The sequence below is a fragment of the Rutidosis leptorrhynchoides genome, chromosome 9 (assembly GCF_046630445.1).
Source record: "Rutidosis leptorrhynchoides isolate AG116_Rl617_1_P2 chromosome 9, CSIRO_AGI_Rlap_v1, whole genome shotgun sequence".
Taxonomy (NCBI): Eukaryota; Viridiplantae; Streptophyta; class Magnoliopsida; order Asterales; family Asteraceae; genus Rutidosis; species Rutidosis leptorrhynchoides.
The window spans coordinates 259,741,221-259,754,305 of NC_092341.1; the positions used below are offsets into that span (position 1 = coordinate 259,741,221).

Consider the following 13,085-nt stretch of genomic DNA (forward strand, 5'->3'; position numbering starts at 1 on the left):
AGAACGGTCAGCCCAAATCTGTACCTTCTACAATGGTTTTACGGTAAATCATAGGACAACGATCGATGCAGTAGCTCAAGGGAATCTGATGAACCAAACCGCAGACGAAGCATGGAAGTTGCTAGAGAACATCACAATGCATCATCATGACTGGAACAGTGGTGAAACAACTTCATCATCTACCCCACTCTCTGCACTCAACAATCAAACGGAGGCCATCAAATCCCTCACAGATAAGATGGAATCTCTTGCTAAACAACTCGGAGAATTGAAGACGCAGCCGCAGCAGGTCAACCAAGCTCAGGCTTGTGTAAATTGTACCTACCCGCAACCCACTGAAGAATATCAAGTTGAGTACGAAAACCCCGACGGTTCGGTCTGTTACGTTCAATACCCAGCTCGTCTACCAAATCCCAGATTCAATCAACAACCTAGGGTTAATCAATTTCAGTGAAGCAATCAACCTTTTCGCTATCGCTATCCACCTTACCCAGCCCAACAATCTCAATTGACCTACGATTAACCACTTCCACTCACTGGTACCCCAGTTGAGGAAAATTCCCCTTGATGATCAGTTGACTCAGTTCATTCAAGGAGAAAAATAGCTAAATCAGAGAACTGCAGCCAGGAAAGATCAGACGGAGATACTAATGAGAAACCAATTGGCTCTGCTCAAAAACCTGGAAACGCAGCTCGGACAGTTATCACAACGCCTTGAAACCAGACCGCATGGAAGATTTTCAAGTAATACTATCCAAAATCCCCACATAGAAGAAGCAAAACAAATGGATTCCGTAATCTCAAAGGAAGAACCTTGGAGAAGGTTAGCCAAGCTTAATAACAAATCAACATATACTCAGAAGCTAACACCGGAAACTCCAGTTCGTGTACCCTATCCTAGAAGGCTACAAGAAGAACCATCCAAGCTTGATTCCTTCAAACTTGATGGAAGATTCCTGGTCACTATGCCCAAAGTCCCCAACCAGAAGAGATACATCTGAAGGCTTCTCTCTATAAAGGAGAGGATACCAGACTCTAACAAAATTCCACTGAGTGAAGAATGCTCTGCATTACTCAGGAACTCTCTACCACCGAAGCTAGGAGATATGGGCCGATTCATTTTTTCATGTTCAATCTACCAATCTGGAACCATTCATGCCCTAGCAGATTTAGGAGCAAGTATCAACCTAATCCCCTACTCTCTCTATAAGAGATTAGAGTTAGGAGACTTGTCACCAACCAAAATGACAATCTAACTTGCCGATCACACAATTCGATATCCTAAGGGCATAATTGAGAATGTCTTGGTGAAAGTCGACAAATTCTTGTATCCTACGGATTTCGTAGTAATGGATATCAAGGAAGACCCCCACACACCAATAGTGGTAGGAAGACCTTTCATGAATACGGCTAGGACTGTCATTGATGTGTACAATCAAACCTTGATCTTACGATCAAATGGGGAGAGCGTTACCTTCAAAATTGACCGACCAACCTATCTTTCTGGACAGGCAGAGATGTTTGGTATTTCCACCAGACGGATCACTTTTGATGATGAGTCTTCACCACCAGCCGATGATATCGAGATGGGTGTCGAATCACAGTCTGTAGACGACCCAGAAATGGAAGAAGAGGATCCCAGCAAAGAAATAGAGGAAGAGGAGGAATCTGAAGAGGAAGAGGAAATGGAAGATGTAAAAGAAACTGAGATAATACCCGCTCCAAGAATTGAGCGTCATGAGGAAATAATGAGGCTTGAGATGGCAGATCACAGTTTAATCATTCGCTTCAAGAAGAAGACCGACAAGGCAGAGGTTAAGGATATAGAAATTGATCCTGCAAGTATCAAACTGGAGAATCAGAATACTGAAGAAACCCGTTCATCAGGCGCATCCTCAGAAGAACAATACACCGATGATGACGAGGTAGAGCAACATGAAGACATTCTGAATAACTCACACTCTCCAACCGAACCAGATCAAATGGAGCCGGACTCTTCTTCAGATCGGATTCCGGTTATATCTACACACGCAGACATGATAACTTTCATCAATGATACCGATGAATTTGAAGATATTCTCAAAGGCATCCAAAAATCAACCATTGATTTTTTGCTACGCTTAACAGAATGAATTATGGCTATTCGAGAAGAACACAACCTCTATCTCTGAAGAGAAGACAATGATGTTGAAATCCTAGAAGAATGCATTCAAGACTTTATCAATTCTCTTCACGATCATATCTACCAAGAAGAAAGGCAACGAGAGCACAATTCAGTGGTTCACACTATTCTTGAGACAAGATTCTGTCAAGATCAGAAGGTCATTTACTCTAAGGTTTATAATGCCTTAGCCGGATCTGCACTTTCGTTCTCACGAAACCAACGAGCACTACTGACTCTCATCCGAAAGCATATGGATCTTTCCACTGGACGCCCGACTTATCACTCTGATTTGCAAATGATCGAGGACATTCACAGCCTTTTTGCTCTCTTGGAAAGAGATAATTTCTAAAGCATACCAGACAGACTAGTGATTTACGTAACAATTGATCACCATGCTGATCTGATTATCAAAGAGTTACGAGACGATGTTACGGAGGAAGTAAGGCGAAACAATCCGTTCTCTCATCTTGAACCAGATCGAGTCAACATTGCCACCTATGTTACGAAGCAGATATCACGTATTTTCCACGAATCTACAGATCCTAGTTTCACATTTAAAGCTGGTTGTCGGGAGATATACTCAAAGGCGGTGACATTAATGCTCGGATCAGGATTGCTGTTCACTTCTTTTCAGCTTCGTCTTTTAACAAATCTGTGCAAAGCTACAGTCTCTTACTGCGGAGATCACCATTCCGAAGACTTCGAGATTCTAAAGATACAGTTTCTAACATTGTTTGAAGACCTCCGAAATGAGCATCCCATCAGAGAAACAATCACCACCAGCACTGCCTCTATGATTGAAATTTATGGGTCAACCAGCAGAGCCGTGGATCATATTATCATCAGACTTCAAGACTTATCAAGAGCCGAAACTGCGCACTACTTATCATTCAGAAGATCTTCAAGAGAAGTACCGGATCTTCTACCATTATTGGTCCGGCACTTTCTCAGAATTTACCCGCCAAGACTCACATTCCCTCGAGAAGACCAAGATCACAACCATCATCGAGGAATGTTTGCTTTTTAGAGTATCATTACGGTCGAGCCAACGACCTTAAACAAAAGCGCTTCTCGGGAGGCAACCCGTGCAATAAAGTATAGTAGAAGAATAAAGGATGACAAGTGAGCCGAGAATAAAGGCCGAAACCTCCAAGCCAGCAAGCTAGTCACAAGCAACCACGTCTGCCAGGGGTACCCTTTTCTTTCCGCTACTAGCTCAAATTTCTATGCCACATCCTAGCTTATCACTAAGTGTGGGATTCCAACCCAAATGAACACTAAACGAATAATCCCAAATCTTCAACTAAATCTCCTTAGTGTGGGATACACTAGGAACATTGAGGACAATGTTCATTTAAGTGTGGGATGATGATATAATCCTTTTTATACTGTATTTAAATAACCCATTACAAAGATTCCAAGTTTTTAAGCCAAATTTCAAATTTTTAACAAAAGAAAGCCTTTTCGAAAAAGTATTTTTGAAAACCCGAAACATTTGTAAATAAAAATAAGGCTTAAGTAAGGTGAAAATCTTGTTAGGACGAACCGAATCTCTAAAAGAGCATTGCATGACTAGGCATTATCGACCTAAATTGATTATGGTGAGGTACCCAAATAAGACCAGCATTCATCTTTAATGCTTCGCTATTTTCCGTTGAGAGTGCCGATGTCTGTGCTCAGAATCAGAATATGCTTTAGATCTGCATTTCCAAGTTGCGAAATGTGATTCGGTTATAATCAGAAGAGCTAGCCATTTGTCAAAAACAACCCCCTCACACTTCCATTTCTTCTACCTCATCCACATCATCCTTACTATCAATCAAAAATTCAGAAAATGAGATTCCTTTCGTAAACCCGATGCTACAAACTTCTCAAGTATCACGGCAAAGGTCTTGAAAAAAGTCTACCGGCAAAAAGTTTCTCGAGATGAAATCTCCAAAAAAAAAAGTTCTGAGAAAAGGAGCAGAACTTATAAAGAGAAACTCCGAAGAAGAACTTGACCACAAACGCCTATCGCTTCAAAAAGAAGTATAGTTCAAAAGTGCTTCTCAAAAAATACAAGCACTCCTATCTATCTAAAATTTTCCAAAATAAAAGTCTTTTGAGACTATGTTACCCCTTTCACCCCTTAAAACAACTTCACCACCACTCCAAAATTCCGTTCCATCACTGACAAATGACCTAGAAGCTATGGTTACTACCGTTTTCACATTAGTAGCAAGTATTTGAGTCTTTATCAAGCCTATGACGATGAGTACAACATGACAGGCTATGAGTGAAATTCATTTCATAGATCTATAGGGAACCCTAAACACTTGAGTGATTTGAGTGACCCGTGAAAGCTAGCCTAAGTCATGTAACCTCCTCGCATGCTTGCAGAGATAGTTTCAACCCTAACATAGATGACTCACCTTATCTTTCGCTCTTATAATAAAAAGCAAACCGCTTAGGCTATTAGAAAAGAAACTCCGAAAAGATTTCTTGAAGTAAAAATGAGAAGTTTGCTTGAGGACAAGCAAAGTCTAAGTGTGGGATATTTGATATCGGCTAAAAAGTAACATTTTCACCTCGGTATTAAGGCCCAAAAATAGGAAAGATTCAAACTTTATCGGCAAAATACTCACTTTGCCGGTTAGAATTGAAGAACAAGTAATTACGAAGGCGATGCAAAAAGAATCAAGAGAATCGGAGCTAAAACGAAGATTCTAGAGCGAAAACGGTGAAAGACAAGAAATCAAGTTATGATCCAGGGAATCAGTAAGCCAAACGGCTTGCCAAACGGCCTGCCAATGTGAAAAATGGCCTGCCAAACAGCCAGATCTAACGTCCTCAGCAAACGGGCTGCCTCAGCAAAAGAGCTGGCCAAACGGCCTACCAAACGGGCTTCCAAACGGCCTGCCAGCCGTTTGCAGGCAAAAATCAAGCTTATTTAAAGGGCACTTGTCATTCATTTTCAACACACACTTCAATTCACTTCTCTCTCTCTCTTGTACAATATTAGTCATACTTTCATGGTCTTCGACTCCGTGCGGGAAATCTAGTACCTGGAGAAGAACACCGAAGATTGTATTAGGAGCGGTCTGGAGTCTTGAAGTTGTCACTTTTGTATTCAGAACTCATTTAATCTACTGGTAATTCTATCCCTTGTATTTTTATAATGTCTTCCATTATTATGCTTTGCGATATTGTTGCCATGATTAACGAGTAGTTATCTTTAGTGTATGTTATGACGTAATCAGTTATAATGCCAAAATTATATTATGGCTTGTGTATGTTGTCAAAATGCTTTCCGATTATGCTTTGAACTCAAATGCTTTTCCAACTAATAGAACGTAGTTATTGGCTCTGTTATTGAGAAGTCGCGAACCCTAATTTAGAGTATACTATCTGTGTCACCCCTTGATAAGAGAAGTCTATCGGATACAACGTGAGTTTGACTGAGGTACAACGGTTGTAGTAAGTCCACCGAGCCTTGGATTTCGACTGAGGACTCTTTCGTAGTGAAACATCTGACTAGACACCTAGTACATTGTCCGTCCCAGACCATGCTAGTGTAATCACCAAGCATATAAACTTCGTACGTGCACGCTGAAGCACAACGGTTGTTGTAAGCTGTACCTCTGCTAAGTAAGGCCATGGAACATGGTTAGTGTTGACTAGTAAACTTCACCATAACACGGTCTCAAGCATTGCACCCGGCTTGAGGGATTCTTAGTTAATTAAGGAACTGTTTGTTCGAACACATAAAGGATTGGACCGTTAGGATAATCGCACGTTTCCTGGAAGTCAGCTTGACTTGGCCATGGTGTTCTTTATGGTTAAACTCTTTTAAGGGACTAACTATCTTCTAAACCAATCATTAACGAAAGCATTGCAACCCATCACGTCTCTCGGATATGGAAAACCATGTATTCTATTATGCTTAAGAAAGTTTAGACCATTTCGGAATGTTAATACGTCACCCAACCAAGTCGCTCAATTGGATGAGCCGTCTGAACGTGTATGCCTGTAGTCAGACTGCACGGGCGTCGGGGGTAAGGGACGTTGCTGTCTATTCAGAATCTTCAAGCCTAGCGCATTATCCAGTGACATGTCTTATGACAGGGGCGTTTAGGACTAGTGTAGTAAATACAAGGCCACTACCTATCCATGAGCCAACATTCTATAATACTGGCAAAGTAACTGATGAAATCATAGCATGCACTTGTTTTAGCCTTATCTGAATTACAAATTTTATTGTATTTACTTTACTTTAATCTAGAAAACCCAAAATTAGGTAATCACCAACTACTCCTACACTTTATAATTATCTTAAGATTTAGATATAGGTTCGATTCTACTGATATATTAAAAATATGACTCTAGGTCATACTTCCCTTACTCATAATAAGGAGTAGTATGATTTAGGCCCCGCTAAATATAAATTTAAAACAAGTGTCCCCCCCTCTTGGTGGCCGGCCCTGACGCGCCGCGACCTAATGACATCACGCGAAATAAAACCGTCCGTTTCGGTCATATCAGCATTCTCAATTTTGCCTACGACTCGAAAGGGCTCTTTTGGACGGCGCTGGCTCTTCTACACCGGGCGCACTGACTGTTGATCATGCGCACAACCGCATCGTGCATCTGAACTCACAGCTCGAGGAGTCAAAAAAGGCGCGCAAAGAGGCAACCAACGCCTCATCTGCTTTAGCCGCTGAGAAAGCGTCTTTAATTTCTCAAGTTGAGGGGTTACCGAAAAGGTTAACTCCCTTGAGTCTAAAAAGAGCTCTCTGGTAAAATAGCGAAGATTTGGCTGGTCGTTTGTCTACTTGCGAGGTTGATCGTGACGCGGCGGTGTGTCAATTCGAGACCTTGAAGAAGGGTCTTCCTTCGCTTGTGTCTCGCGCTTGCTATTCCAAATATGTGAGCGATCTTCTAGTTGATGCCATTCTTGCCTTTAAGGCGGAAGAGAAGCTTACCTTCTGGAAGAAGATTCATCCTCACGTTCAATCTTCCGAGGCTTTAGATGCTATTATTGCCAAGGAAGTGGATCCTCTTGCAGTGCAGAAGAGCAAGGAAGTAGCGCTAACGCTGGTGAATATCATGGTTCCTTCGTTGGTAGCTTTGTCCAACGATCCTACTGCTGACGCCCACCGCTTGTTAAACGAACAGTTGTAATTTATTATTCTCTTCATGTATGTAATGAATTTTCTGGAAATAAAATATTTATCTTATTGCCTTTTCCCTATTGTGGATGACGTTTATGTTATAATGTGCTAAAGTTTATGAATGCGCGTCAGTGATTTGTACTTGGGTAAATTTTATCGTTGTTAATCATAGACGATATACGTGCGCTAAATATGACTCTACTCTTTGTGATTTATGCGTTTTCATCTAAGTGATGGTTGCTAAGTATTTGTACGATCAGATATATGGGTTTTGTTTGCAATTATAGTATGATCATGCGCGTAAGATCGTTTGTTAACATTTTTCTTTTGGCTAAGTTCTCGTTGATTTTAATCGTAATTATACTCAAGGCATGTCAACATTTAACTTATCACATATATTGTTGTGCACACAATATATGCTTAAGTTAAACATCCGTATGTGAGCATCGGGAGTCTTTTAAGTGCGCCAACACTTAGGACTGAGGTCAGGCACGACTATGGTCAATACCTATAGTCATGACTTGTAGATCTCAAGTTCTGCGCCGGTAGGTTAGGTCAACCCAATGACGCTTAACCGTCCGGTTATAATAGACTAGCTTGTCGCCAAACAATCTTCTGCTGCACGGGTACCGGTGAAAGCAACCCTTCAAAGGCAGGAGTGCGCTGCCTAAAAGATTGTGCGCACCGTTTTCAAGTTATAGAACTACTTTATATATAATGGTACAAAGATTATGGCAGACAATAACTTGGAGACAATAATCAAACATAGATAGATAATGCGCGTAAAGCGCTTAGAGATTGTCATAAGTACAGATTTCGAATATGCGCTAGACAAGGTGCGCTTAAAAACTTCTAAATATTTCAACAACAAAACATAGGAATAACCATCCCGATCACAACCGTACTACCACGATCTCTCCCTCAACTTCTCGTCCTTGTACTCTTCGAACTCATAGTCCGCGCCTGCAATTTCATCTCCCTCGTCATTTCCAACTCCTGAGGAGCTGGCCCCATCTTTCTTCGCCTTTGCCGCGGCTTGAATACTTCGGATATGTGGATACTAGTCAAATAGTGATACAAATTAATGAATGCGCGAGTATGTGTGCAAGCGCACTCTAATATGCGTCTTATGTTTCGGATTATGTAAGATTTTACTCATTTTAATGCGGTAAGCGCGCAGACTGGTTACGCGTTTATTTCATTTCATCTGGTTAAGTATTTAAGTGCCGATTCTGCCTTTGTGTGCCTGCGCGTAATCTGCAGTTTTAATTTTCAAAGTAATTAGTTACATATGTACGCGTACATATTGAAGGGAATGTGCGCTATTCTTCTACTCCTTTTTTCATGGAGGTCCTTAACCATTTCAACATTAGTATTGGCAGCTGCACCCGTATAGTGCGTGTTGCGTTACCCTCTTTAAGATGATTTGTCATCATTACCAGTTCCCTCCATCGCTGGATTTATTTAAAAACGTGTTTTCTTACCGCAAAAACCAACAAAGTTGGTACTCCTTTAACGACAGGCTTGCTTGAGCGTTGCTTTCCCTAACGGGGTAGGTAGCGTTATTGTGCCCTGATAAAGGCAGGTGCTGATAGCAAAGTGTGATAGCACCGGTTGTCCAAGGATAGCGTCGTATTCCGATTCCGAGCGTATCACTTTAAAGTCAACCACCAGTGTGTGCTCCCTTTCCCTGTCATGGTCATCCCGTAGGGTCAGTGCTACTCCGAGTATCCCTTTTAACCATGCAAGGTCCCCACTGATTCCTCTAAACTGTTGCTTCACCTCTCTTATGCTGCATTTCATTTTGTAGGACAGGTCATCAAAGCAGTGGAAGAACATAACATTGACGCAGCTGCCAGTGTCGATAAGAATGTTGTTAATGTATTGATCGCACTCAGGCAAGTAACCTTCCACGACCAGCGGAGCACATTTTCTTTCGTAAATAGGCTCGCGCGGAAGGTGCGCCTTAAGGGTTTCATATGGCAGCAATGGTTCTTTCTCGATTTCCTTCCTCCTCTCCCACAAAAAAGACATAGATAACCTTGTCCTTTTTAGCTCCTTCATTCTCCTTCTTGTACCCACCTGATTCATCCTTCCCTGGCTTCAAGTGTTTTAGCTCTCTACGCTTGAGGCAAACAACCACCTTATCAACCAATGCTTTGCAACGATTGGTCTCATGTCCGAAGTCGTCGTGAAAGTCGCAGAACTTAGACTTATCATGCCGCGTGTTTTTGGACATGCGCACAGGTTTCTCAAACGTTTTTGAGATGGGCTCCGTTACATATATCTCCTTTAGGCTCTTGGTGAGGCTTCTGATTAAGGCTTTCTTGTTTTCCCTCCTGGTCATGGGTTCGAGTCCCACGGATGGCGCCAAATGATCAAGCATAGAGTAATCGGGTTGGGTTCGGTCCATGCTTAACATCAATGAAGAGGGATTTAAGGGTCAGTTGGGTTTAACTCTTCGGTCCGGAGTATCGTGAATAACCCCCTGCGAGATGAGGATCTTAGCGGGGGTGGTTAAACGTAGACCCACCATCGGCGGGTAGTCCAGTGGACGATGGCTCGCGCTGGGTTGTAGGGTTTGTGTTCGTAGAACGTTACCTGTATATCAAGAATGTCTAGTAAAATGCTATAAGTTCGGTAGCGCGGGTATAATTGCGCTATGCGCTACTGTCAATAGTGTATGTGTGTTTGAAGTGAATTTCAGATCCCTCTTTTTGTGGATGAAGTCCGTTATTTATAGGGTAATCCTTCTTGTCTTTTATCGCCACATAATAAGGTTAAAAGGATCGTGGCCTGCCAATAGTACATCTTTGAGTAAGCTGAACCAACAAAAGTAAAAAGTGTTCTTGTCGGACTTGACCCTTTTTCTGCCAGGTGTCCCCTGCCAGCTACAACATCGCCTGACATGTGCACGTCACCAATGCGCACGTATGTGATCAGCGCCATAGTTGACACTATAGCGCTATCTACCTAAGCGCGCGTTCCTGCAATCCTTGTGGCGATGCTGTTTGATGCGCTACACGACCTGATCGGGTATGCGTATCATTAGTTGTAATGTAGGCTTTTATGACAAAGAAAATAATAATTGTGATGAAAACTGAAAGAGAGTGGTGGGAGAATGAATGTAGTTCATTTATTTTGACCAAGTTAAATATATCAATATATTTGTAAAAACAACGACAAGTTTCTTAGTTGGAATCCGTGGTTTCACGGGTCATTAAACTAAATGACTTTAGAATTTATATTCACTTAATACCTAAAACATATTATTAAACTGTTTCTTTTAAACAAACCCATAAGATTGAAACTAACGCGGCGTCAGATCTGGTCGCGTCAGACGAGTTGGCTCCATCTGACGCCCCTGACGCCTTTATCGCGGCGTCAGATTTTGACGCTATAGGGCGTCAGTTCCTTTTTTGACTGAAAAAACGGGGCTTCAAAGGGTTATGTGGCAGCATGTGATTGGTTGGGGTAATATATCCGTTGCCCAACGGATATATACCCGTTTTTTGTATTTTTTTTTATTTTTTTTAAAAATCATTTTTACTCCATTTTACTCCTATTTAAACCCCAACAATTCTATCATTTTTCACACATTTCATTCTTTACTCTTTTTCTTTCCATTTCTTTTTTAAAAAAGTTTACTAGTTTATAAATGGGTTCAAGGTTACGGGGTCTAGTTCCGACTCCGAAGATTTGCGGATTGTTTAATTAATTCAAGAAATAGAAGATGATCATTCCAAAGTCGAATCGGCACCATCTATTTCGAGAGTTAGAGGTTACATTCCTAGGGAACGGGAGGTTGCTGCACAACATTTGTGGGATGATTATTTTTGTGAGACGCCAAAATATCCACAAAGAAAATTTAAACGCCGTTTTCGTATGCGAATACAATTATTTTTCCGGATAGTGCAAGGTATAACTACTTTCCAAAGTGATAATATGCCAGAATATTATACTTACTTTTCTCAACGAGTTGATGCTATCGGTAGGCCTACATTTACTACTTTATAAAAATGTACGTCGGCTATAGGCCAATTGGTGTATGGTACCGCTCCCGATATGTGGGATGAATATTTGCAAATGAGTGAGCAAACATCAATACTGTCTAGATTACTTTTGTATGTGTGTTATTACTTTGTACAAAAGGGAATACATGCGATCTCCGAATGCACACGATGTGCTAGATTATATAGTGCACACGAGGAGAGACATGAGTTTAGGGGTATGCTCGGGAGTATAGATTGTATGCACTGGGAGTGGAGGAATTGTCCTGTTGCCTTAAAAGGACAATACACTCGGGGTGATCACAAGAAACCGACCCTTATGCTTGAAGCTGTTGCTTCATATGACTTGTGAATTTGGCATGCTTTTTTTGGGATGACGGGTTCCAACAGTGATATTAACGTTTTGAACCAATCACCTATATTTGATAAACTTAAGAACCGAACATTTCCATCCGCACCATTTAAGGTAAATATGCATGAATATAACAAAGGATATTACCTTGCGGATGGTATATATCCCGATTGGGCAACTTTAGTTAAAGGATATTCATGTCCTACTGAAGAACCAACGATTAAGTTTACAAGATTTCAAGCTAGTGCCCGAAAGGATATAGAGAGGGCGTTTGGGGTTCTTCAAGGTCGTTTTCATATTATACGCATAACTTCACGAAGTATGTCAGTTAACAGGATGCGAAGAGTGATGGAATGTTGTCTCATATTACATAACATGATACTTGAAGATAACGGCTTTGCATTTTCTAAATGGGAAGAAAGATTCACCACCGAAGAAATGGAAAATGGTATGGAACGTATACGAAACAGAGGACGAGATCGAGATATCATCGCAAGAGAAATAAGGGATCGAGATATGCACAACCAACTTACCGAGGATTTAGTCGAGCATATTTGAAACCTTCCACCCACTTTTCGCAATGCGAATTAGTTTTTTTTTTTTTTTTTGAATCTATGTAATCGTCAATTTATGTAATTTTAAATTCTTATGAAAAACTAATTATGTAATTTTTTTATTTATAATGTAATTTATTTTATTTTGTTGTATTTATTTACCATTTTAATTATTTGGAAAAAAAATACAAAACTGGTGGACCCTACTGAATTTGACACTACCATTTGACATTTGGGGTTATTGGGGGGTCAAAATCTGACACTGCCATGTCACAAGCAAATGCACTTTTTGAGCCAAAAAGTACAAATCTGTCTGTGATGTCACATGCATGGTTAGAAACAGTCTAATTTCACGGGTCATTTCACTATCTTATATTTTTCGTTAGGGTCTAAGAGCATTTTTTTTTTCTATCTCGCTTTAACTTTAGGTCCTTAAATTCTAGTCGGCCCTGCCGGTGCTAATGTATAAATAAATAATTCACATTGACTGTGAACATATAAAATGATAAAGAATTTATCACATCCCATAAATTTAGGATATTTATCATCCAATGATTTCAGGCAATGGTGTATGGCCTCATCCAATGATTTCAAGAAGGTCATGGTGACGGAAGTGGTGTGTTACGCGGCTCTTTCGACAATTTGGTGCTATCGAAATGGAGTTATCTTTAATCCTAATAAGTTTCGGAAATGCCATTTACTAGATTCGGTTGTTTTTTCCTCGTACGACTGGATTTCTTCTCGTTATAAGAAAGCTAGACTTAATTGGAATTTGTGGTTATTATCTCCGTTAATGTCCTTGTAACTTTGTTCTCTAGCTTCTTGCTAGCTTTTTAATATATTTGAGCCGTTAAA

General features: G+C 40.7%; 1 protein-coding gene across 1 annotated transcript; it reads left to right on the top strand.

Moving 5' to 3' along the window:
* The first annotated feature begins 11,697 nt into the window (after positions 1-11,697).
* LOC139868723 (uncharacterized) lies at positions 11,698-12,234 on the top strand. The gene has a single exon (XM_071857058.1). It carries the CDS (start codon positions 11,698-11,700, stop codon positions 12,232-12,234), a length of 537 nt encoding a protein of 178 aa, XP_071713159.1.
* Positions 12,235-13,085: the final 851 nt, after the last annotated feature.

Coding starts and splice junctions, on each gene's coding strand:
- LOC139868723 (XM_071857058.1), top strand. CDS start 11,698: ATGACGGGTTCCAACAGTGATATTAACGTTTTGAACCAATCACCTATA.